This window comes from Megalobrama amblycephala, linkage group LG10, assembly GCF_018812025.1.
Source record: "Megalobrama amblycephala isolate DHTTF-2021 linkage group LG10, ASM1881202v1, whole genome shotgun sequence".
In the NCBI taxonomy this organism is placed as follows: Eukaryota; Metazoa; Chordata; class Actinopteri; order Cypriniformes; family Xenocyprididae; genus Megalobrama; species Megalobrama amblycephala.
The window spans coordinates 28,255,241-28,277,267 of NC_063053.1; the positions used below are offsets into that span (position 1 = coordinate 28,255,241).

A 22,027-nucleotide genomic window follows, 5' to 3' on the forward strand; every position below is an offset into this window, starting at 1 on the left:
ACGGGGAATTAAACATATATTGTGAATCAATTACAACGAATTATAATCAATTACATATATGATTAGTTCCCTTTCGATACTTCACTCGTACTGCGTATGGGGAAAGGTCTCCTTTTTCCCTGTTACTGAAGCCTTTTTCAATAACGCAGTGAAATTGCATTGTCATTGGTTCACTCATAGACAAGTTGTTGAACCAATGACGGCGCGGCATAGCTGCGCGGCCTATGGCGACAAAGCCCGCGAATATTCCCGCCGAAATGGGCGGGGTAGCTATATAAGCAGGCGCTTCGCCATAGGATTTCAGTTCTCTCTCCTTCAGCAACGACTTCATATCGCTCTTCGCTGATCTCCGGCTGAAGCCTTCGCCGCCTGGAAGAAGCTCGACTGGGAGAAGATCTCGCCGCCGTCGAAGAGGCTCCCGCAGCGGACTGAGCTGAGACCGCCGAACGAAGACAGCGCCGGCGCCCTCGCAGACTGCCGCTTCGAGCGCCGCTCTCGAGCCGCCCGCTTCCCGCTTCCGGCCGCCTCTCAGCGCGTCTCCTGCCGCCATTCGGCGCCGTTTAAAGAGCTTGTCCCGCGGCTTAACGTTGCTTTCTAAGAGCTTTACCAGCGGCTCTCGCTGCTCTAAAAGAGCTACAATTGCCGTTTTCACGGCGGCGGCGTTGCCTCAATGCCGCGCCACAGCTGTGGCACATGCAGAGCTTCGCTCCGCGGATCTTCGCTCTCTAGCAGCTGTTCACCTCGTCGCCCTCGTGCCGCCTTCAGCATCTGAGAGCATTCAGCTCATTCCCTGCCGTTTTCCGTCAGGTGAGTACAGAGCTTATTTTTCTACTTTCTCGCTGGCGTTTGCTTCAAACGCCGTCTCTCCGAGCGCGTCATTTGCCGGGTCTTCCCCCGTAAACCGCGTTCGTTGAGGATGCGAGCTCTCGCTCTCTCAGCTGAATTTGACATGATGCTCTCCCCTGACTTAGGCGAGACTCATGATACACTTCCTATGTGAGAGTTTATTTCTCCTTATCTCTATGTGCGTCGCTCGCCGGTCCCTCCCCCGCGAGCCGCGTTAATTCAGAAATATGACATGTCTTTCTTCCCTAGCTTGGGTGAGAAACATGTTATATGCTTAATTTAATGGAGCATCTTTCTGCTGTTTGCATTGAGTCTTCTCTATGCGCTGTTCGCCGGTTCTGCCCGCGAGCCGCGTTTATTGAGAAATATAACATGTCGCTCTCCCCCCCTCTTGGGTGACATCCATGTTATAAACATTCAATTTATATAGCAGATTTTTGCAGAAGTTAACTGAATCTGTCAGCTGAATTTGACATGATGCTCTTGACTTAGGATGAGACTCATGATACGTTTTCTATTTGTGTGAGTGTATTTTTCCTTATCTCAATGCGCGTCGCTCGCCGGTTCCGCCCCGCAAGCCGCGTCGATTGAGAAATATAACGTGACGTTCTCCCCCGAGTCGGGCGAGAAACATGTTTTTATACTGTATTAATGGAGCTGATTCTGCTGTTTGCGCTGAGTTTCTCTATGCGTTGCTTGCCGCTTCCGCCCTGCAAGCCGCATTCATTGAGAAATATAACATGTCGCTCTCCCCCCCGTCTCGGGTGAGACATATGTTATATATATGTATATATTTCAGTTGATACAGCATATTTCTGCCGAGTTTGCTGAATTTCTCAGCGCGTTGCTTGCCGGTTCTGCCCTGCAAACTGCGTCCTTTGAGAAATATAACGACACTCTCACCTCTCTAAGGTGAGACCTATGTTATTTATATTCAGCATATCAGTTGATGTAGCATATTTATTCCAGTCTCTCTGCGTGTCGTTTGCCGGCCCTGCCCCTGCAAGCCACGTTCATGAGGATGTATGCGCTCACTGAAAGCGAGCTCAATGCTCACTTGTGCTTGGTGGAACTAACATGCTCATTATGCTGGACCTCTGTTCATGTGACTTGCTGGCTTTGCCCTGCAAGCCATGTTCATTGAGGTAGAGCGGTAGAGCGGTCTCACTTCCGACACCGCTCGGTGGAATATATCTTGATGCTCTCCCCTGACTCAGGTGGGACACATGTATATTTTTCTAAGAAGCATATATCTGTTTGCTGAGTTTCTCAGCGTGTCGTTTGCCGGTTTCACCCCGCAAGCCACGTTCATGAGGATGCGTGAGCATTTCTAAAAACTAGCCGGTGTGCAGGCCCCCCTTCCAGCGGCCCACCAACCGGCGCCATTCAACCCCTTGTCACGCGGGCCTGGCAGGCCATCCCCGGAGTATCAAGTGGGTTCTGGGGATAATATCTCAAGGCTACTCGCTCCAGTTTGCTCGCAGACCCCTGCGTTTTTGTGGGGTGCTTCCCACTTAAGTAAACACGGACGACGCTCACGTCCTCCGAGCCGAAGTGATGTCTCTGTTCGAGAAGGGGCCTATAGAAATGGTCTCCTCTCAGAGGGGAGGCGGGCCGGCCCTTCGTGTTGGCCCAACAGCTCCGGGACTCGTGCCGCAAATGGCTGATGGCCGACGGAGGCGACGTGGAGCAGATGATCGATCGCGTGGTGCTGGAACAGTTCACCACTCGGCTCCCGAAGAAGACCGCCGAGTGGGTCCAGTGCCACCGGCCCACGTCGCTGGATTCGGCCATCCAATTGGCGGAGGACCACTTGGTGGCGTGCCCAGGGGTCGGCGAACCCCTGCCATCTGTCTCTCTCTCTCCCTCTCTTCCTCCCCTCTCTCTCTCGAAACCTGTCCCTCTACCTAGGTCCCGTCCGCCCGGCCCGCCTCGTGTTCCGCCCCGGGGGCGGGGTGGAACGGATTCTCGGCAGTTCGTGGCGCCAAGAGCCCCGCCCAGGGGGGCGGGACTGGCCACCGCCGGGCTGGACCCCGCGCCTGCTTCTCCCCTCTCTCCACGCCAGTCATTCGGCCCGTTCTCCGCCACTGGAGCGGCGGGCAGGTCTGGGCCGGCCTGTTGGCGTTGCGGGGACCCGGATCACTTCATAGACCGGTGTCCAGTGATGGAGGTGGGGACATTGATCCGGGTCCCGGACGACCTGCAGGTCGCCCCCGGTCAAGCTGGTCAGTACCAGATACCAGTGAGTATCAAGGGGGTACATATCAGGCTTTGGTGGACTCAGGTTGTAACCAAACCTCCGTGCATCAAAGCCTGATTTCATCCGGGGCATTGGATACAGGCCGCATGGTTAAGGTACGGTGTGTGCACGGGGATATCGCGAGTTATCCGTTGGTGTCAGTCGGGATTCTATTTAGGGGTCAAAAGCATAGTGTGGAGGTGGCAGTTAATCCGCACCTCCGGCACCCGATAATTTTGGGGACGAATTGGCCCGCATTTAATAAATTATTGGGACATTTATGCTCGGGTGCCTCTTGGAGTAAATGTGCGCGGGGAAAGGAAGTGCGAGTGCAGGCGGGGGAGACTGACCGGGGACCAGTGGTGACTGCCTCAGGGGAACAGAGCGGGGTCGGGAGACTGATTCTCTCGGACCATGATGATTTCCCCCTGGAGCAGTCTCACGATGACACGCTGAAAAATGCGTTTGAGAGGGTCAGCATGATCGACGGTCAGCCTCTCCAGCCTGGACGACCACTGACTTATCCCTATTTTGCGATTATTAAAGATAGGTTGTATCGAGTGACCCAAGACACTCAGTCAAAAGAGGATACAACCCAGTTATTAGTACCAAAGAGCCGCAGGGAAATGCTTTTCCATGCGGCTCACTCTAACCCAATGGCTGGACACTTAGGACAAACAGCGACACTAAATTCTTTTGGCCGGGCATTCACGAGAACGTGCGCAGGTGGTGCGCGTCTTGTCGTGAATGTCAGCTGGTAAATCCCCCGGCCACTCCAAAAGCGCCTTTGCGCCCCCTTCCATTAATGCAGGTCCCCTTCGAACGAATTGGCATGGACCTCATCGGGCCATTAGAGCGATCAGCGAGAGGGCATCGTTTTGCATTAGTCATTGTGGATTATGCAACACGATATCCAGAAGCTCTCCGCAACATTTCCGCTAAGAGTGTTGCGGACGCCCTCTTCAGTTTAATCTCCCGAGTGGGGATTCCGAAAGAAATCCTCACTGATCAAGGCACGGCGTTTATGTCACGTACGCTACGCGAACTGTACGAATTGTTGGGCATTAAATCGATTCGAACCAGCGTCTTTCACCCACAAACGGACGGGTTGGTCGAACGTTTTAATCGCACGCTTAAATCCATGATTCGTAAGTTCGTTCAAGAAGACGCCAAAAATTGGGATAAATGGTTGGAACCCCTGTTGTTCGCTGTGCGAGAGGTCCCGCAAGCCTCCACGGGGTTTTCCCCCTTCGAGCTTCTCTTTGGGCGCCACCCCCGCGGGGTGTTGGATGTCCTAAGAGAGTCTTGGGAGGACGGACCATCTCAATCGAAAAATGAAATTCAGTATGTGCTGGACTTGAGAACAAAACTCCACACTTTGGGGCGGCTATCTATGGAGAATTTGTTACAAGCCCAGGACAGACAGTGCCGGTTGTATGACAGGGGAACTAATCTGCGTAAATTTACACCGGGAGAGAAAGTACTCGTATTACTCCCCACGTCAAGCTCAAAATTACTGGCGAAGTGGCAAGGACCTTTTGAGGTCACACGGCGAGTTGGTGATCTCGATTATGAAGTAATACGGTCCGACAGGAGAGGGGCACGTCAAATTTATCACCTCAACCTCCTGAAAAAGTGGAGTGAGGCGGAGTCAGTGATGCTGGCGACGGTGATTAGCGGAGAGGATGATCTCGGGCCAGAGGCGAATGTAAAAAAACAATCCCTCGCTCTGGCCCCGGGGGGAGATCACCTTTCGCCCTCACAGCTCACTGATGTTTCCAAATTACAGGCTGAGTTTGCCGACGTGTTCTCTCCCCTACCGGGCCGTACTGACCTCATTCAGCACCACATCGAGACAGAGCCGGGCGTGGTGATTCGCAGCCGGCCGTATAGGTTACCTGAACACAAAAAAAAGTGGTTCAGGCAGAATTAGAGGCAATGCTTGAAATGGGGGTAATAGAGGAATCCAGCAGTAACTGGGCGAGCCCGATAGTTTTGGTTCCCAAAACGGACGGCTCAGTGCGGTTCTGTGTGGATTATCGCAAGGTGAATGCAGTGTCGAAATTCGACGCGTATCCAATGCCGCGTGTGGACGAATTGCTTGACCGGCTTGGTACAGCTCGCTTTTATTCGACACTGGACTTAACGAAAGGGTATTGGCAGATCCCCTTGTCTCCATTATCCAAAGAAAAGACCGCTTTTACGACGCCGTTTGGATTACACCAATTCGTGACCCTTCCGTTCGGGCTGTTCGGGGCACCGGCTACCTTTCAGCGACTCATGGACAAGATCTTACGGCCCCATGCTGCGTATGTGGCTGCCTATCTGGATGACATTATTATTTTTAGTAACGATTGGCAGCGGCATATGCAGCATTTGAGGGCTGTCCTGAGGTCGCTGAGAGGGGCTGGGCTCACGGCCAACCCGAAGAAGTGCGCAATTGGGCGCGTGGAAGTAAGGTATCTGGGCTTCCACTTGGGATATGGACAGGTGCGTCCCCAAATTGATAAGACAGCAGCGGTTGCAACCTGTCCGCGTCCCAAGACCAAAAAGGAGGTCAGACAGTTCCTCGGGCTGGCGGGATATTACAGGAGGTTTGTTCCTAATTATTCGGACCTCACCCGTTGACTGATCTGACTAAAAAGGATGCACCAGATACGGTCCAGTGGACGGAGCTGTGCCAGCAGGCCTTCACCCAGGTGAAGGCTGCTTTATGTGGCGGGCCGTTACTTCATTCCCCTGATTTCTCTCTCCCCTTTTTGTTGCAGACAGACGCGTCGGACAGGGGGCTGGGTGCGGTCCTGTCCCAGGAGATAGAGGGTGAGGAGCGGCCGGTGCTGTACATTAGCCGCAAGCTCTCCAAGAGAGAGGCTAAGTACAGCACCGTGGAGAAAGAGTGTTTAGCCATCAGGTGGGCCGTCCTCATCCTCCGCTATTATCTCCTGGGGCGGGAATTCACCCTCTGTTCGGACCATGCCCCTCTGCAGTGGCTCCACCGCATGAAGGACACCAACGCGCGGATCACTCGTTGGTATCTCGCTTTACAGCCTTTTAAATTCAAGGTGATCCACAGGCTGTGGCCGACTTCCTCTCCAGAAATGGGGGGGGGGGGGGCTGCAGGCCGGACGGCTCCCCGGCCTGAGTCGGGCGGTGGGGGTATGTGGCGAGGGGGGCGTGGTTTAGCGGGGTCTGCAACAGGAGGGAGTGTCTGGGGATGTGCGGTGATTGAACGGGTTGAATGTAAATCACGAACACCTGTTTCTCGTTCCAGTAATTGGCGTGGAGACAGGATAAAACGCCAGGAGAAGCAGGAGCGTGTGAGAGAGAGAGGGACTGCTGACAGTCAGACTGAGTGAGCTGTGCTCGTTTCATGGAGTGAAGCCCGTCCTTGGATGTGGAATTATTGAGTGTGCGTTGCACCGTCTTTTTGTTTATGTGTTTGATATTTTTCTCTGGTGAGAATAAAGACTGTCAGCAGCCCAAAGCCGATCCCTGTCCTCTTCCTTCCCATTACACAAGAACCTTCGTTACAGCGATTTACAGCCATTACTTCCTCATTCCCTAGAGTGATGGCGGTCTCAGACCCATCTTAGACCTCAGACTGCTGAACCTTTCCCTCATGAGATGGAAGTTCAAGATGTTTACGCTGAAGCAGATCCTCGCGCAGGTTTGCCCCGGGGACTGATTCTGCTTGCTGGACCTGAAAAATGCATACTTTCACATCCAGATAGCCCCCCATCTCAGGCGATTCTTGAGATTCGCATTCGAAGGTGTGGCTTGCCAATATACGGTCCTTCCATTCGGGCTGTCCCTAGCTCCTCGCACTTTTACCAAGTGCATGAACGTGGCGCTTTCCCCACTGAGACCGTTGGGAATCCGGGTTCTCAATTATCTCAACGACTGGCTCGTCCTAGCCCAGTCACGATCCGAGCTGGAGCATCACAGATCCGTGCTACTCAGCCACATGGAGTGCCTGGGTCTCAGGGTCAACTTTGCCAAGAGCTCACTGCTCCCCAGCTAACGTATAATGATACCTGGGTGCAGTCTTCGACTCAGCCCGTATGACGGCTGTTGTATCGCCAGAGCACGCTCTGGCCATTCAGCAGCTCGCGGCATCGGTCAGGAACAGAGCCTATCTCCCTCTGAAGTACTTCCAGAGGATGCTAGGGCTGATGGCTTCCGCCTTCCTGGTTCTGCAGCGCGGCCTTCTTCAGATGCGGCCTCTGTAATACTGGTTGAAGTTCTGGGTCCCTCACGCCTGGCGGCACGGCCGCCTGCGTCTCGGGGTCAATCAGGCCTGTTTGACAGCTCTGAAACCCTGGATGAACCCTGTATGGTTCAGTCAAGGTGTACCCCTATAGGAGGTGCTCAGAAGAACGGTGCTCTCAACAGATGCACCCAACACAGGTTGGGGTGCTCTTTGCAAGGGCAGACCGGCCTTCGGCTCGTGGTCTCACGAAGAAGCCATCTGCACATCAACTGCCTCGATGTTGGCAGTGATTCGAGCCCTTCACGCGTTTTAGACACACCTGACGGGATGCAACGTCTTAAGTCTAGTCGGACAGCATGACAATGGTGTCATACATAAATCACCAGGGTGGTCTTTCATCCAGCCGCTTATGCGCTCTGGCGAAGCGTCTTCTGGAATGGGCATTACCGAGGTTTCAGTCGCTCAGAGTGACTCACGCAACCGGGAGAACAAACTTGGGAGCAGATATGCTATCCCGGAGCAATGTCCCCTCAGACGAGTGGATGCTCCACCCCCAGACGGTTCTCACGATCTGGGAGTTCTTCGGGAAGGCAGAGGTAGACCTCTTCGCCTCAGAAGACAACTCTCACTGCCCAATTTATTTCTAGAAGGAGGACATTGCACTGGCTCACGTCTGGCCCAGCACCCTCCTTTACGCTTTTCCCCCGATTGCTCTGATCTCGCAGATCATCAGATGAATCAGGGAAGACAAGCACAGAGTCCTCCTGGTGGCCCTGCTCTAGAGGAGCCAAGTTTGGTCCTCAGAGCTGTTCAGGCTTTCCACGAAAGGTCCGTGGCCGATTCCCCCTGAGACGGGACCTCCTCTCTCAGGCAAACAGGACGATTTGGCATCCCCAGCCAGAACTCTGGGCTCTGCACCTCTGGTCCCTCGATGGGAGCCTGCTAACCTCCCCAGGGACGTGCTGAATACCATCTCTCAGGCGAGAGCTCCGTCCATGAGACGCTTCTACGCCCAGAAATGGTCAGTCTTTGATGGCTGGTGTTCTGTACGCAACATAAACCCAGTGGAGTGTGATGTATCTCTGATACTGTCTTTTCTCCAGGAGCGTTTAGAACTGGGTTGCACCCCTTCAACGCTCAAAGTTTACATAGCAGCCATCGCAGCGTTTCACTCTCCTATCGCTGACCATTCAGTGGGACGAAACCTTGTGGTGCGTTTCTTGAGAGGTTCTAGGCAATTGAATCCACCTCATCCTCTCACCGTTCCCACCTGGGATCTCTCTTTGGTCCTCAGAGCTCTCAAAGGGCCTCCCTTTGAGCCACTGTGTTCAGCTGACCTCAGGCCCCTGACGCTCAAAACCGCTCTGCTACTTGCACTAGCATCGGTTAAGTGTGTTGGCGACTGGCAGGTCCTCTCCGTGAGCCCTGCATGCCTTGAGTTCGGGCCCAATGACTCCAAGGTCGTTTTGAAACCTAGGCTACATAAGGTGCTCTTGACTCCTTTCAGAGCACAGGTCATTTCCCTCTCAGTGCTTCCTCCGTCGTCGGACGAGCGAGAGCTGGAATTGCTCTGCCCTGTCAGGGCATTAAGGACCTACGTTGAGCGATCACAGCCTTTCCGGCATCCGATCAGCTCTTTATCTGCTTTGGTGGCCGCACCAAAGGGTCTTCGGTCTCAAAGCAACGTCTTGTGTGTCGGATAGTCAATGCTATTACTCTTTGTTACTCCTCTATGGGCCTCAACTGCCCCATAGGAGTTAGAGCCCACTCCACTAGAGGAATGGCTTCCTCTTGGGCCTGGTCTAGTGGAGTTTTGATTAAAGACATCTGTGAGGCAGCCGGCTGGTCCTCGCCGTCCACTTTTGTCAGATTTTATCATTTGGATGTCCCGACCTTACAAGCTCGGTCATCTTGGTATGATCCAGCGGCCTCTATTGAGCTCCGCTTCATGCCCCTCTGGGAGTTAACTCCCCTTTTGGTAGTGTAACAAGGGTTCGACGGCTCCAGCCTTCTCACTTGTCCTCTGGTTTCCTCGCGGTGTCCAAGACAAGTCCAGTCGTTCCCTGTCGTGGCACGGCGCGGTTGAATTCGTTCCCCATACGCAGTACGAGTGAAGTATCGAAAGGGAACGTACTCGGTTACTAACGTAACCTCGGTTCCCTGAGATACGGAACGAGTACTGCGTTACATGCCGTGCCACGAGGCTGCGGCTTTAGTGTCGTCGCTTCAGTCGAATGACCTGAAATCCTATGGCGAAGCGCCTGCTTATATAGCTACCCCGCCCATTTCGGCGGGAATATTCGCGGGCTTTGTCGCCATAGGCCGCGCAGCTATGCCGCGCCGTCATTGGTTCAACAACTTGTCTATGAGTGAACCAATGACAATGCAGTTACACTGCGTTATTGAAAAAGGCTTCAGTAACAGGGAAAAAGGAGACCTTTCCCCATACGCAGTACTCGTTCCGTATCTCAGGGAACCGAGGTTACGTTAGTAACCGAGTACGTTCTGGTTTAATAATTATCTAGAGAAACTGTTCGTTTGTCCAGCAAACTAAGTCCCTCACAGAATATTATAAACAGAGTTATTTTCTGGCCATGAAAATAACTTGCTATTATAGCCTCAAAGCAAAAAGCGATCGAAAAACGTTAAAGTGACTTGGTCTTCAGTTGAAAGAACGAACAGAACAATCGAGCATGAATTAAAGTGTTTAATATATGCAACTATGACTGAGATTATACGTCTAAAATATATACAGAAGGTATACACATATATATACACAAGAGTGAGAATGAAGAAAAGACATGGAAAGAAAGATGATCAAAGGATGGCAAATTCTTTGTTAAACCTTTTTGAGAGAGAGCCAGCACAGAAATCAGTTTAGACAAATTCAGATAAATGATAATACTTGCTTATTGGTTCAAGTCCGTGTGTAGCAGTTTCAATGCGCCTGGCTGGGTTGGTCCTTTCAGAGAGGGTTTCTCCGGCGGGGTTTTCAAAAGAGGTTTAAGCTTAAGTAACTTAGCCGAAGAGAGAGAGAGTCTAAGGAAGTGGTCCTCCCGAACTGCGCGCGTGGTTGGGAAGCGCGGTCACCTGAGGCGTCCGTGCACGAGGTGCTCGTGAGTCAGTCGGGAGACAAAGGAGAAGAAGAAGAGGGCGCGAAGAGAGAGGGTGAAGGTGTGTGTCGTTGTCTTATGGAACCCAAGCTAACACACCTCCTGAATTGTAGCGACCAATAGATGCGCAGCACTATTTGGCGGGCAAAGTTCCTTTGTTTGGAATCCTAGCTGAGTTTGCATACTTAATGCCCATCAGATCGGATTTCGAGATGGAGTACGTCCTTCACAGGATCATTAAACACATAGAAAAATGCATTTGTCCGTTTTGTGACATGTCTCAATGAATAGCTCAAGTCCGGAGCTTTAAAACGAGATCAAACTCGATAGGTCGGAAAGGCATAGGGAAGAAGTTATGGTTTACAGACAGAATTCCACTATTACCATGCACACCAGCACAAATACACTCCTTTAAACACTAGGAAATATGCATACGCTTCAAAATACAGGATGGGTATATGTTGGCATTATTTGTATTTTACATATACAGTCAAAAATTTATGTTTGTGAGTTTCTGTATGTGTCTGTGTGTGTGTTTTGTGTGTCCCTGTGTGTGTGGGGTGTTGGAATGTGGATCTGGTCAGTCTCTGGGGGGGGGGGTGCTCCTTTTGAAGTCACCAAAGTGAGGAAGTTGGACTTTTCTGTTTACCATCGCTTGTCCACAAAAGTGTCAAGTGGGCTCATCTTATGGCAGACTATTCGGAGCCGAGATGGTTTTACAACCTAGTCCAGCATGCTAAAAGCGTTCTGAACATTCCCAAGTTTATTGATTATCCTGATAGGTGTGCATATGCTACAAAAATTCCAGAAGAAGACAAGATCGAGTTTGGTAAGCAGTATTTAAAAGATGAGGCTAAGATGAAGTTTATGCTCAACGGAAATGAGAGGTCAGTGGAAGAGATCTTTGATGCTTTACACCAGACTTATGGGGATAAACTTCCCATTGGCAGTAGACTGAAAGAGTTTTACGACCGCACGCAAATGCCTGGAGAAACCATCCGTTCTTATGCTTATGACTTGCAGGAGAAGCTGAGTATTATCCAGAACCGTAAACCATCCAGAGTTCCTGATGCTGATGGTGTACTGAAAGACCAGCTTGTGTTAGGCCTCAAAGATGACTCGCTACGACGTGAAATGAAGAGGAGAGTAAAAACTGAGAGGGACCTGACATTTATCCAGCTTATGCAGGAAGCTATTACTTGGTCGGAAGAAGAGGAGGTGCAAGTTCCAAGCAATCTGAGAAGCAGTACTCGTTCACGAGGTGTCGTTCAAGCTACCACTGCGACTGATAGTTCAACCCCTCTCACACTGGAGAAACTTCATGAAGCTATTCAGCGGATAGCTGCCAGACAAGAAGAACTGTTTCAGATGGTAAATAACAAAGAGAAAGTGAAACCTCAAGAGAAGGAGGGCAAGACGAAGAGTGCACCTTTAAAAGATGGCGAAGGAAGATACATCTGCTATGGTAAGCCAGGACACACTAGCCGACGTTGTTCTCAGAACAGAGAGAATTCAAGTGGAGTGCAACCTCTGAAACACAAAGTGGAGATGGAAAAAACAGCTGATCAAGTTACCTCAGTACCAACGTGTCCAGGTCCATCTGTGATCAGAAGCCACACTGCAGACTGTGATGCAGGGAATGTTTCCAAGGCTCTCTGTGAAAGTGCTTTTGGTGATTGTCTTACCATTGAGCTGGTATTGCTGGTATAAGAACTGTTTGCCTCCTGGACACAGGGTCGGAAGTGACTACTATCACAGAGTCGCATTTTAAGAATCACTTTGGAGAAGTTGTGTTGTCGTCTGCCATCTGGGTTCGACTGACAGCGGCAAATGGTTTAAACATTCCCATTATAGGATGTTTGGAAGCAGACATTGAGTGCATGAGGAAGACGTTGCATGGAAAGTGTGTGTTCGTGATCAAAGAGAGCAATCACAATGGGACCGAGCTGAAAGGATTACCTGGCATTGTTGGAATGAATGTGTTGAGTGACCTCAGAGATCTATTCATGGCTACTGAAGGTATGAAGAAGATGGACAGGTATACCCAAGGTGTTGGAGAAGCAAAAGTTCAACGAGTGTTAGCTAATATTAAGATGCAGACTGAGGCATTGATCTGTGGAGACAAGATTGGTTTTGTGAAAGTAGCTGGGAAACAAGCAATCACTATTCCCCCTTTCAGTGAGCGTGTTTTGGAAGGTCGCTGTAGAATACCACCAAAAGTGAGCTGCCAAGTGTTGGATGAGGCCTCATCAGAAGTCAGCTTGCCCGAGAGTGTTCTGATTGCTAATGTGCTCACTAAGATAGCTGATGGTAAAGTCCCAGTCAGAGTGTTGAATTCTAGTGAGAAAGCTGTAAAGCTTATGCCGCGATGTAGGATAGCAACACTGTGTAAGCCGCAAAAAGTTGTTCCAAAAGTGCTTGTTGAGTTTGAGGAGAAGGAAGGAGCTCTGCATGTCAAGGCTGTGCAGCAACATCAGGTGAAAGTGGAGGAAAGCACCACGGAGCAGTTACCTGTTGCAGTGCAAACAAATCTTGAAAATCTTACAGAAGCTCAACGTGGAAAACTCCAAGATCTATTGACAAAGCCCAGTGATGTGTTTTCAAAGAATGATTGTGACTTTGGTTATACAACATCTGTCACACACAACATCCATACAGGAGATGCTCCTCCAATTAAGCAGAGACATCGCAGAATTCCACCCCAGGTATTTCAGGAAGTGAAAAGACATGTTCGAGATTTGGTGTCTCAAGGTATTCTCAGAGAAAGCTGCAGTCCATGGGCATCTCCAGCTGTAACTGTGATTAAGGATGGCAGTGTGAGATTTTGTTGCGATTATAGAAGGCTGAATAAAGTGACCTGCAAAGACGCTTACCCCCTTCCGCGTGTCGAGGAGTCGCTTGACACCTTGGGAAATGCGCAGCTGTTCTCCACACTTGATCTTACATCAGGCTATTTCCAAGTGGCCATGAGTGAGGAAGATAGAGCAAAGACAGCCATCACCACTCCCTTTGGCCTATTTGAATGGACAAGGATGCCGTTCGGACTTTGCAACGCTCCTGCAACTTTTCAACGTCTGATGGGAGTGGTGCTCGGTGATCTGACGTTTGACATACTGCTCATCTACCTTGACGATATCATTGTCTTTTCGAAAGATTTCGATAGCCATTGTCAAAGGCTGGAAACTGTGTTCAACCGGTTGAGACAACATGGATTGAAGTTAAAACCTAGCAAGTGCTTCATTTTGAAACCTGAAGTTAAATTCTTGGGTCATCTAATTTCCTCCAAGGGAATACAGGTGGATGGAGAGAAAACTCGGGCATTGGAAACCTGGCCTGTACCCAAGAATGTGAAGGAGTTGAGGCAAGTCCTTGGATTCATGAGTTACTACAGGAGGCTTGTTCCTGATTTTGCTAAGTTAGCCCAGCCACTTCATGCTTTGGTTGGAAAAGGAGGAAAGATGAAAATGTTGGAACCTTTCAACTGGACGACTACATTCCGATCAAGGTCGTTGTTTCAAAGCCAATGTCATCAAAGAACTGTGTAAAGTCTATGGAATTGGAAAAAGTCGCACAACATATCACCCACAGGTTAACTCCCAGTGCGAAAGATTTAACAGAACTATGCATGACATGCTAAGGACGTTACCCCCAGTCTTCCTTAGTAAAGTGTTTAATATTCCCCCCACAAGGCGGTGGCATATTTCCCACCACCACAAGAGCAAAACTTTTTTTTTTACTAAATTTACTAAATATGAAGCGTTTGTTTGCCTACTTATTGTGCGCCATGCCCAACAAATATTTGTTTTAAAGCAGCGAGTAATTACAACTCCAACTCAAATTCAGCTCCTTGCATTGTTTAGAAAAAAAAACACACTTTGCTATTCTGTTGACAAACATGTTTATAGGGCATTATTTGCAACGTGTTCATTGCAAACCGTTCAAAAATAGACGTAGCGCAATTCGCATGCGATGTATCTGGTTGCCATGACAACCTCTCGCTTGCTGCTAATCTATGTAATCAGATTCAGTAAAACCACTTGCATGTAAGTGTAGATTTGTAAGGTTACTATACAAATATCTCAAATAATGTAAGTGTGACTGACCAAATCGACTGGCTTGCCAACAGGCTCTTGATAGGGGCTCATGATGCATATGGGTGAAGTCAGGCAGGGATACCTCCCATCTCCTAGGATGCACCGACCCTCAGGTGGGTACAGTTGTTTGCAATAGATTGCACTGTGTTTCAGGACCCTTGCGTCATGCACAGAACCAGGGAAGCCTATGCAGGTATCCAAGAATTTTCCTTGGTGGTCACACACAGCCTGGAACTGTACTGAAAAGAACAGATTCCTGTCGAAGTAATATTCAGTGTTGACTGATGGGGGCTTTATACGTATTTGGCAGCCATCAATGGCTCCAACTGCCACACTGAAAACAGGAGAGCCTGCTAGCCTGGCAAATCCTGCACCCACCTCCTCTAGCTCTTCACCTTGAGGAAGCCGAACTACTTTTCTTAGGAGGCCAAGGACAGCCTCACTGACCTTGTGCATGAGCCTGTGGAATGTGGTTCGAGGGATGTCAATGGCTGAGGCAACCACCCTGTAGGATGCAGCATGGGCCAGCCAGTAGATGAACAATAGCTCCTCTATTTCTTTCGACCATCCCTGTTGAAAATCCTAGGGGATTGCATTTATCAGGTGCAGTATGGATGCCCTGCTGAGGCGCAGATCAGACTCCCCATCAAAATACAGCCTCAGGATGGGGACTATGGCATTAATTTGACAGTATGATGTAGGGTTTCCTCTCTACAAAACCACCAATAAACAATTTAGTGTTATGCAAGTCTCCTGTCTTTATTTTCAGCTGTACAATATGTATCTATATTGTGTGTTCACAGCAGACACTCCCCTTAAAATAGAGTGTTCAAATCAGAGGGCTAAAATCAGGGTAGCAAAAATGCCTTTTATTTCTAAATTATGACAACTTTTGATGTAAAAAGCATACTAACATTATAAGTGCACCCCAGGAAACATTATAAAACAATAAAACAACGCAGTTCATGACCCCTTTAAAGCCAACAGTGAAACTTTATTTATCAGTTCTTTCTCAGATATTAACAATATTATTACAAATTATTTACAAAATATTTAATATAATATTGTTGGATAGTATAAGTTAATTTAGTATTAATTAACTTTAACCTCATCATCATGCTTTATGTCTGTGTATATAATCTCAAACTATGATGTATACAAACACATATTTATATTTGTTTTTTTTTGTCATTATTATTGTTTATTGTTAAAGATACAACCATGGTATCTTCCCTGATCTTGAATGTAATTATAGGTCCTGCAATAAAAATAAATATATGAGTGACAGGTGCACTAACATCTGACAGCACCAGTTACTCCACAACCCTACCTAGTGCGGTTTTCCTCAGTTTTAGCAATGTCTGCACAAAGGAGACTTTGGACAGCTGCTCGAAGATCTCGCCTTTGGAGAAGACTGTTGATTTTATACTCAAAAAATGTAAGTATAAACTACTTAAAACTAAGATTACCCCAGAATGAATTGCTTTGCTAGCACACCCCAACATTTACACACAATAATATTGATAAATGCTGACCAAAACTTAATTATATTACTTTTCATCTTACTTCTTTAGTAAAACAAGCAAAATGTTGTTTTGTCACATGACATATGCATGAACACACAGCTGATGTGAATACATCTCAATTTACAGTCAAGCAATGAGTTAATGCATGAAGTAATAAAATATATAAATTTACTGATAATAATAGCATAATTAATAAAAAAAATAAAAGAATTAATAAAAGTAATAATGACAATAAATGCATATACAAGTCAACAACACATGAAACAAAGCTTTATTCAAATTTATTGATCTAACAATCACGTATTTACAGTCCTACTGCCATCTCACACAGCTGTGCCAATTCTGCAGCTTTATTTTGATGAAGCAGCTGACCACCGTGAACACCTTCATCCATCATGTCCCTCATTGCTGCTCTTCTCATTGGGGATATTGTTGATCCAGAGGATGAGGAAGATGATGATGAACCCCTGAACCCCACAAACTTGAAGCAAGAGTGGGAGATGATGTGCAGGATAATCTGTCTGCTCCAAACATTCGTGTGCTCTCCATCAGCATGACTAAATAAACAGATTGTAAAATGTTTTAATTCATTCATTTAATTTAATATTACATGCCAATTTTTATTGTAGCTTCATTACTTTTGTGGTGTAGTGGTCTAAACCACTGAGCTGGTAAGCAGAAGATTGCTGGTTCGATCTCCGCAGCCATCACCACCAGTGTGTCCTTGAGCAAGACACTTAACTCCAGGTTGTTCCAGCGGGATTGTCCCTGTAATAAGAGCACTGTAAGTCACTTTGGATAACAGCATCTGTCAAATGTAAATGCGATTTTTGTAAATCCTTTTGTGTTAGTGTCTCGGGCACAAACGCTAATTAAAATTAAAGTTTACGTTTTCAAGGTACTACTATAATATAAATGCATACATTTCATACAGTTTCTATTTGGGGGCATAAAGGGTTAGTTCACCCAAACAAATAAATTCAGTCATTATTTTCTTGCCTTCATGCTGCTCAATCCCTGTGTTCATTTTTCTTTTCTTTTTTTTTTTTCTTTTTTTTCTGAACACAAAAGGTGATTTGTCAAGTTTTTCTTGCTAGTTTCTGTTCATACAACATCAGTCAATGGAGCCTGACTTCCAGAAGCTTCATGACATTATTTGATGATGCTTTTGAAGCTCCATTGTATGAACAGCAACCAGCAGAACAAACTTTGACCAGAATCCCATCCTCAATGTCCTTTGGTCTTTGTCTAGATGCTCTCACTGGCTCTGGGCTCACTGAGGAAGAAGAGACCAGCAACATCAGTCCAGATGAGGCAGTAAGGGCAGGAGGAGTGATGGAGGGTCTCATCCATGGCTCTACACCATTTCTAGTATCTGCTGTGGCTCTCCATCCTCAGTGCTCAAACCAGTCTCTGTGGACATTTCAGATCCTTCAAAAATACACAATCATCATACAAAAACAGTCATTTTAACAGCACAGTGTCATTTGATTTCTGTATTAGAAGTAACAAAATTATCTTACTTTATATTTTTGTTTCAGGTCCCCCCCCCTTTTTTTTTGTTCACGAATGCCACCATCACCTTGCCTTGCAGGTCCTGCTCCACCACAAAAGCTCTGCAGCAAACATACAGACATCAAGAACCAGAGAAGTGCTGTAATAACTCTGTTTAAATTACAATTATTTAAATAAACTACAACTTACGATTTAAATAGACTTTGTATTCATTTTTGTAGTATACTCACTCAAAGATTTGATGGCAGCATTCATTCATCAGTCTCTCTCCACTGGATAAACACACGCGTGATCATCTGTCCCTGTAACATCCAGACAAGATTCAAGTTTCCTCTGAGATTTATGTGCTCAATACTACATTTACATGTTGATGATGTGTTAACTCACTTTTTATCCAATACAAGTGTTCCTTATTTTATTAACAGTACTAATGGACAAATAAAATAGATAACTTATGTCTAGTTAAGTGTACATTTGTTTATTTACATTACTTGCTTTCATGTTGTAATGATTTTTACTTTGTCCATCCAAGGACGTGAAATAAAATAGGGATTTGTACTCAAGTCACCGCTGACGTTGTGATTTTTGGATCACACGTCACTTAAGGTGTGATTATGAGTACATCAGACGACCACTTCCCCCTTTTTTCCCTAGTTCAGGGCACCAGTCAAGGTCTGTTACCTTGGCAGTATGAGAACACTCCCAACAGGGGCTTTCATTCATTTAGAATTAATATAAAGTGGTCAGCTGATTTATCTGAAAGATTGGTGAGATTGCTAACTTCTAGAACCTCTTCTGTATTATCAGCACAAGGAAGACACAAGTGTAATAAAATAAATTGTATTAACAAAAAGATAAACAAGAATAACTAACACAACTACTAAATGAATACCATGAATGATAAAGGAATAAAGTGCATAAGATACATAGAATACAAGTGATTAAGTTGGGTGTGGCTATGGAAGAGTTATGTTATCTTATGGAAAGATAAACTGTTTCTCTGACAATAATAAGGTGGAGAACCTTATTATGCACCAAACAAATAAATGAAAGATTATTTGTTATTAACTAACATCAGCTATATTACATCTAATGGAAAGTAGGAAATTATATACTGATAATATGCAACAATGCCAAGGTCTCTGGAAAGAGGTTTGGTTAAGTGATATTTACGTTCCACTTGGTCGAATCCTGACGGTGACGTCTTCCACTGGTTGTGCTGAGTGACAGTGCAGTGGGGAGAGGAGCCAGAATCTGTTTCAACAGTCTTGAACACGAAGCTCTGTGGGATGCTGATCTCCTGGAGCACCAAAGGGTCCTAAAATCTGGAACACACAGATGAGGCCCTGGTGTAGGTGCAGAAGGTCCTTAACAATCTGGAACACGCAGACGAAGGTACCTCGGAGTGAAGGTTTGCTCTCCTGAGCTTAACCTTGTTGCAGATGTCGTTACTGTCTCGCTGGACGGAAACTCTGAACGTAGTGTTTGTCGATGTCTCTTTCCTCACAAGCTGGAGGCTTAGAACGTAGTCGTCTCTGTTGCTGCCTCACAAGCTGTAGACTCAGATCATGGGATCTGTTGTTGTCTCTCTGGATGGACCAGAGGCTCAGAACTGTGTTGTATCTGCTCTGTCTTTCCCCTTTGACGGGCAGACTCAGAACAGTATATCTGTTAATGTCTTCCCCCTTTGAAGGTCAGACTCAGAACGGTGTATCTGTTGTGTCTATCCTCATACAGGACAGACTCAGAACGGTGTATCTGTTGTGTCTTTCCCCTTTGATGGGCAGACTCAGAACAATATCTGTTAATGTCTCACTCTTTACAGAGTTGAGACCCAGAACCGTGTATCTGTTGCGTCTCAGCTTCGCAAGCCGGGACTCAGAACAAGGAGTGTCTGTTGAAAGGGTACCTTTATCCCTTTCCGATGAGGAAATTGCAATTTGGCGCTTCTCCATTCGAGTGCTGTGATTGGCCGCTGGCATCAGAGGGGACACACAAAGTGTGGTCCACCCTTCTCTCCCCTGTGGAACTCATTTGCATAAAGCACAAAGTTGTAAGTCTTTACAGTGTCTTTAAAGTTTACCAATGCATTTCTCACTTTCCAAACCACCACCAGAATACATTTGGCAATATTCTAAACAAATAGAGACTAAACATGATGGAAAAAGATTGAACTGTCATTCAATTGTACATTAACAGCTGAATTTGTTTCCCATAGCGTCTTGCAGTGTGAATTTCCATTCGGAAGGGAACGTCTCAGTTACAAACATAACCCTGGTTCCCTGAGAAGAGGAAAGAGACACTATGGGCCCTATCAAACACCTGGCACAATGTGGCCTCAGGCGCGACACAAGTGTTTTTTTGCTAGTTTCAGCCTGACGCAGTTATCATTTAACATCCTGTGCCACGTTGTGTAAATAGCAAATGCATTTGCGCCAATTTGTGTATTGTTGGCGCATTACTATTTTGAGACAAATGAAATAAGCTGTGCCATTAACCAACTGAAACCTGGTATAAAGTCAATGGTGCAGTATTTGTTTTGTTATTTAAAGAGCGTGTTATATGCGGGTGCACAACATGCGTACACTCTGCTTATTACACACACAGAGATGCGCAGCAGCACACAAATATGCCAAATATTAAACATAAAAAGGATTACAAGGTAAAATGCTTTGGTGGAATAAGGCTTTTTCCGTAGACGGTCTGCTCGCGCGCTTTAACTCTTTGGAGTCGGCTAACGCGCCGGCGCGTTTTGCAGGATTTTTTCACATTGGAGCAAAACAGACTTAAAATACTCCTTCATTTTTTTGTCATAGAGACATAAGTAATATATCAATTAAAACTATAGAATGTCTTCTTTTATTTGTGTACACTCAAAGTAAAAACAAAATGTTGTGCTTTTTGTAAAATAAAGAAAACTAACATGATGCATCATCTCTCCTCTCCCTCTGAACGAAGTCCAATCTGATAGTTCTCAGAAAATGAACTGTAACTTAGTGAATACTAATGACAAAAAAAATAGACTTATGTCTAAAGAAATGTTGAAATGTCAGGTTTTAAATCTTGTAAGTCAAATCGAAAACAAACATTCTGTGTTTATGTAATCTGTATGAAAAGAGAGCCATGTCAGAAGTCCGTGATTCAGCTCATTATCCGCTAATGCGGCCACGCCCACGGAGCGAGCGCTATTCAGAGGCAAATTCTGAGTCAATACTTGTATGCATCATCTCAGTCGTGTATTTATTATCTTGAAAAGTGTTTATCTGGATGTTAAAGCCATGGTTAGCGACCTCTAGAAGACATGCCGTTAGTTCCTGGTTCCTGTTCTTCTATACGTTAATTTGTGGACTAAAGGTGCACAGAGCGCCCTCCGGCTGCAAGTATGAATTGAAAACACAGTATCTAGCACTCATAGTGATATCAATAAATATTGAATAAATATTACTCCTCTGTATAGAAAATTGACATAAACATATGAGAATCCATCAATATTTCTCCAAATGTGCATGCTTTTAAGCTAAAAGCCTATATGAAATCCCATAGAGGTAACATAACTGTTCAGACACTTTGCATCACAGAAATACATTATATTTTTAAGTATATAATAGAATACCATTATTTTAAATAGTAATAATATTTCACATTATTGCTGTTTTTTCTGTATGTTTGATATACACCATGATGAGCTTGAAAGACATGATCACAGAGGGTTTTTTCATAGCCTACCTGACTGAAAGGCCTCATTATTATGCAAGTCATTTCAGGTCATTATTATGTGATTCTTTTGTCTTCTCAGGTGAGAATCACCCATTATTCATGATGATTCATGCCTCCACACATACTGTGTTTCTTGACAAAAAGTGTCTTACAAAAACTAAATCAATATATTGTTATAAATGAAGGAGTAGGCAGCATAATTTTTACATAATTTTGAAGCAAAAACTCTAGTCTACACCCTCCAATACCTAGAAGTCTTGTGAACACATATTTAATATACTTTTTTTGGCCTTATTTCAGTGACTTAAGTTTTTTGTTTTTTCAATAACCACGCATAAACTTTATTCCTTCAAAAACACAAACATGTACATACATGTTCCTCACATATTATGGTAGCCTAGTTTGTGCTGAATACAGTGTAATGACATTTTTGTCATTAATATGTTTATGAACAACTGAAAAATGCACAAATGTCAGGTCATGTCAAAACTTCTCCAGGCCCCAAATCAGCCTCAGACTCCAGAGGGTTAAATTGGTTTCCTCACTAGAGAATCATTTTCGCCATGTAAATAAGAATCCGCCATGTAAATAGGGAATCCGCCATGGAGCGAGTGCAACTGGCTTTTAAAGGGAATGGGAGATGAGACTCTGATTGGTTTATTGCACGTTACGCCCAAAACACACCCATTACTCATTAAGAGAATAGGGACAACCCTTTTAGACCATGCACCGGGCACGCCGACCATTTTTACCCATTCTTAAACTAG

General features: G+C 46.2%; 1 protein-coding gene across 1 annotated transcript; it reads left to right on the top strand.

Moving 5' to 3' along the window:
- Positions 1-305: 305 nt before the first annotated feature.
- LOC125277609 lies at positions 306-15,345 on the top strand. Its single transcript, XM_048206095.1, has 5 exons — positions 306-3,088; positions 5,854-6,147; positions 8,399-8,529; positions 11,191-12,080; positions 12,143-15,345. The coding sequence occupies exons 1-5, from the start codon at positions 2,513-2,515 to the stop codon at positions 13,951-13,953; spliced, it is 3,702 nt and encodes a 1,233-aa protein (XP_048062052.1). The 5' UTR covers positions 306-2,512; the 3' UTR covers positions 13,954-15,345.
- The last annotated feature ends 6,682 nt before the right edge of the window (positions 15,346-22,027 follow it).

Excerpts from the sequence above, each read along its gene's own strand:
- LOC125277609 (XM_048206095.1), top strand. The coding sequence starts at position 2,513 with ATGGCCGACGGAGGCGACGTGGAGCAGATGATCGATCGCGTGGTGCTG. Across the intron at positions 3,089-5,853 it reads CTGGTCAGTACCAGATACCA|ACAGACGCGTCGGACAGGGG; the intron begins GTGAGTATCAAG and ends TTTTTGTTGCAG. Across the intron at positions 6,148-8,398 it reads TACAGCCTTTTAAATTCAAG|GAGCGTTTAGAACTGGGTTG; the intron begins GTGATCCACAGG and ends TCTTTTCTCCAG.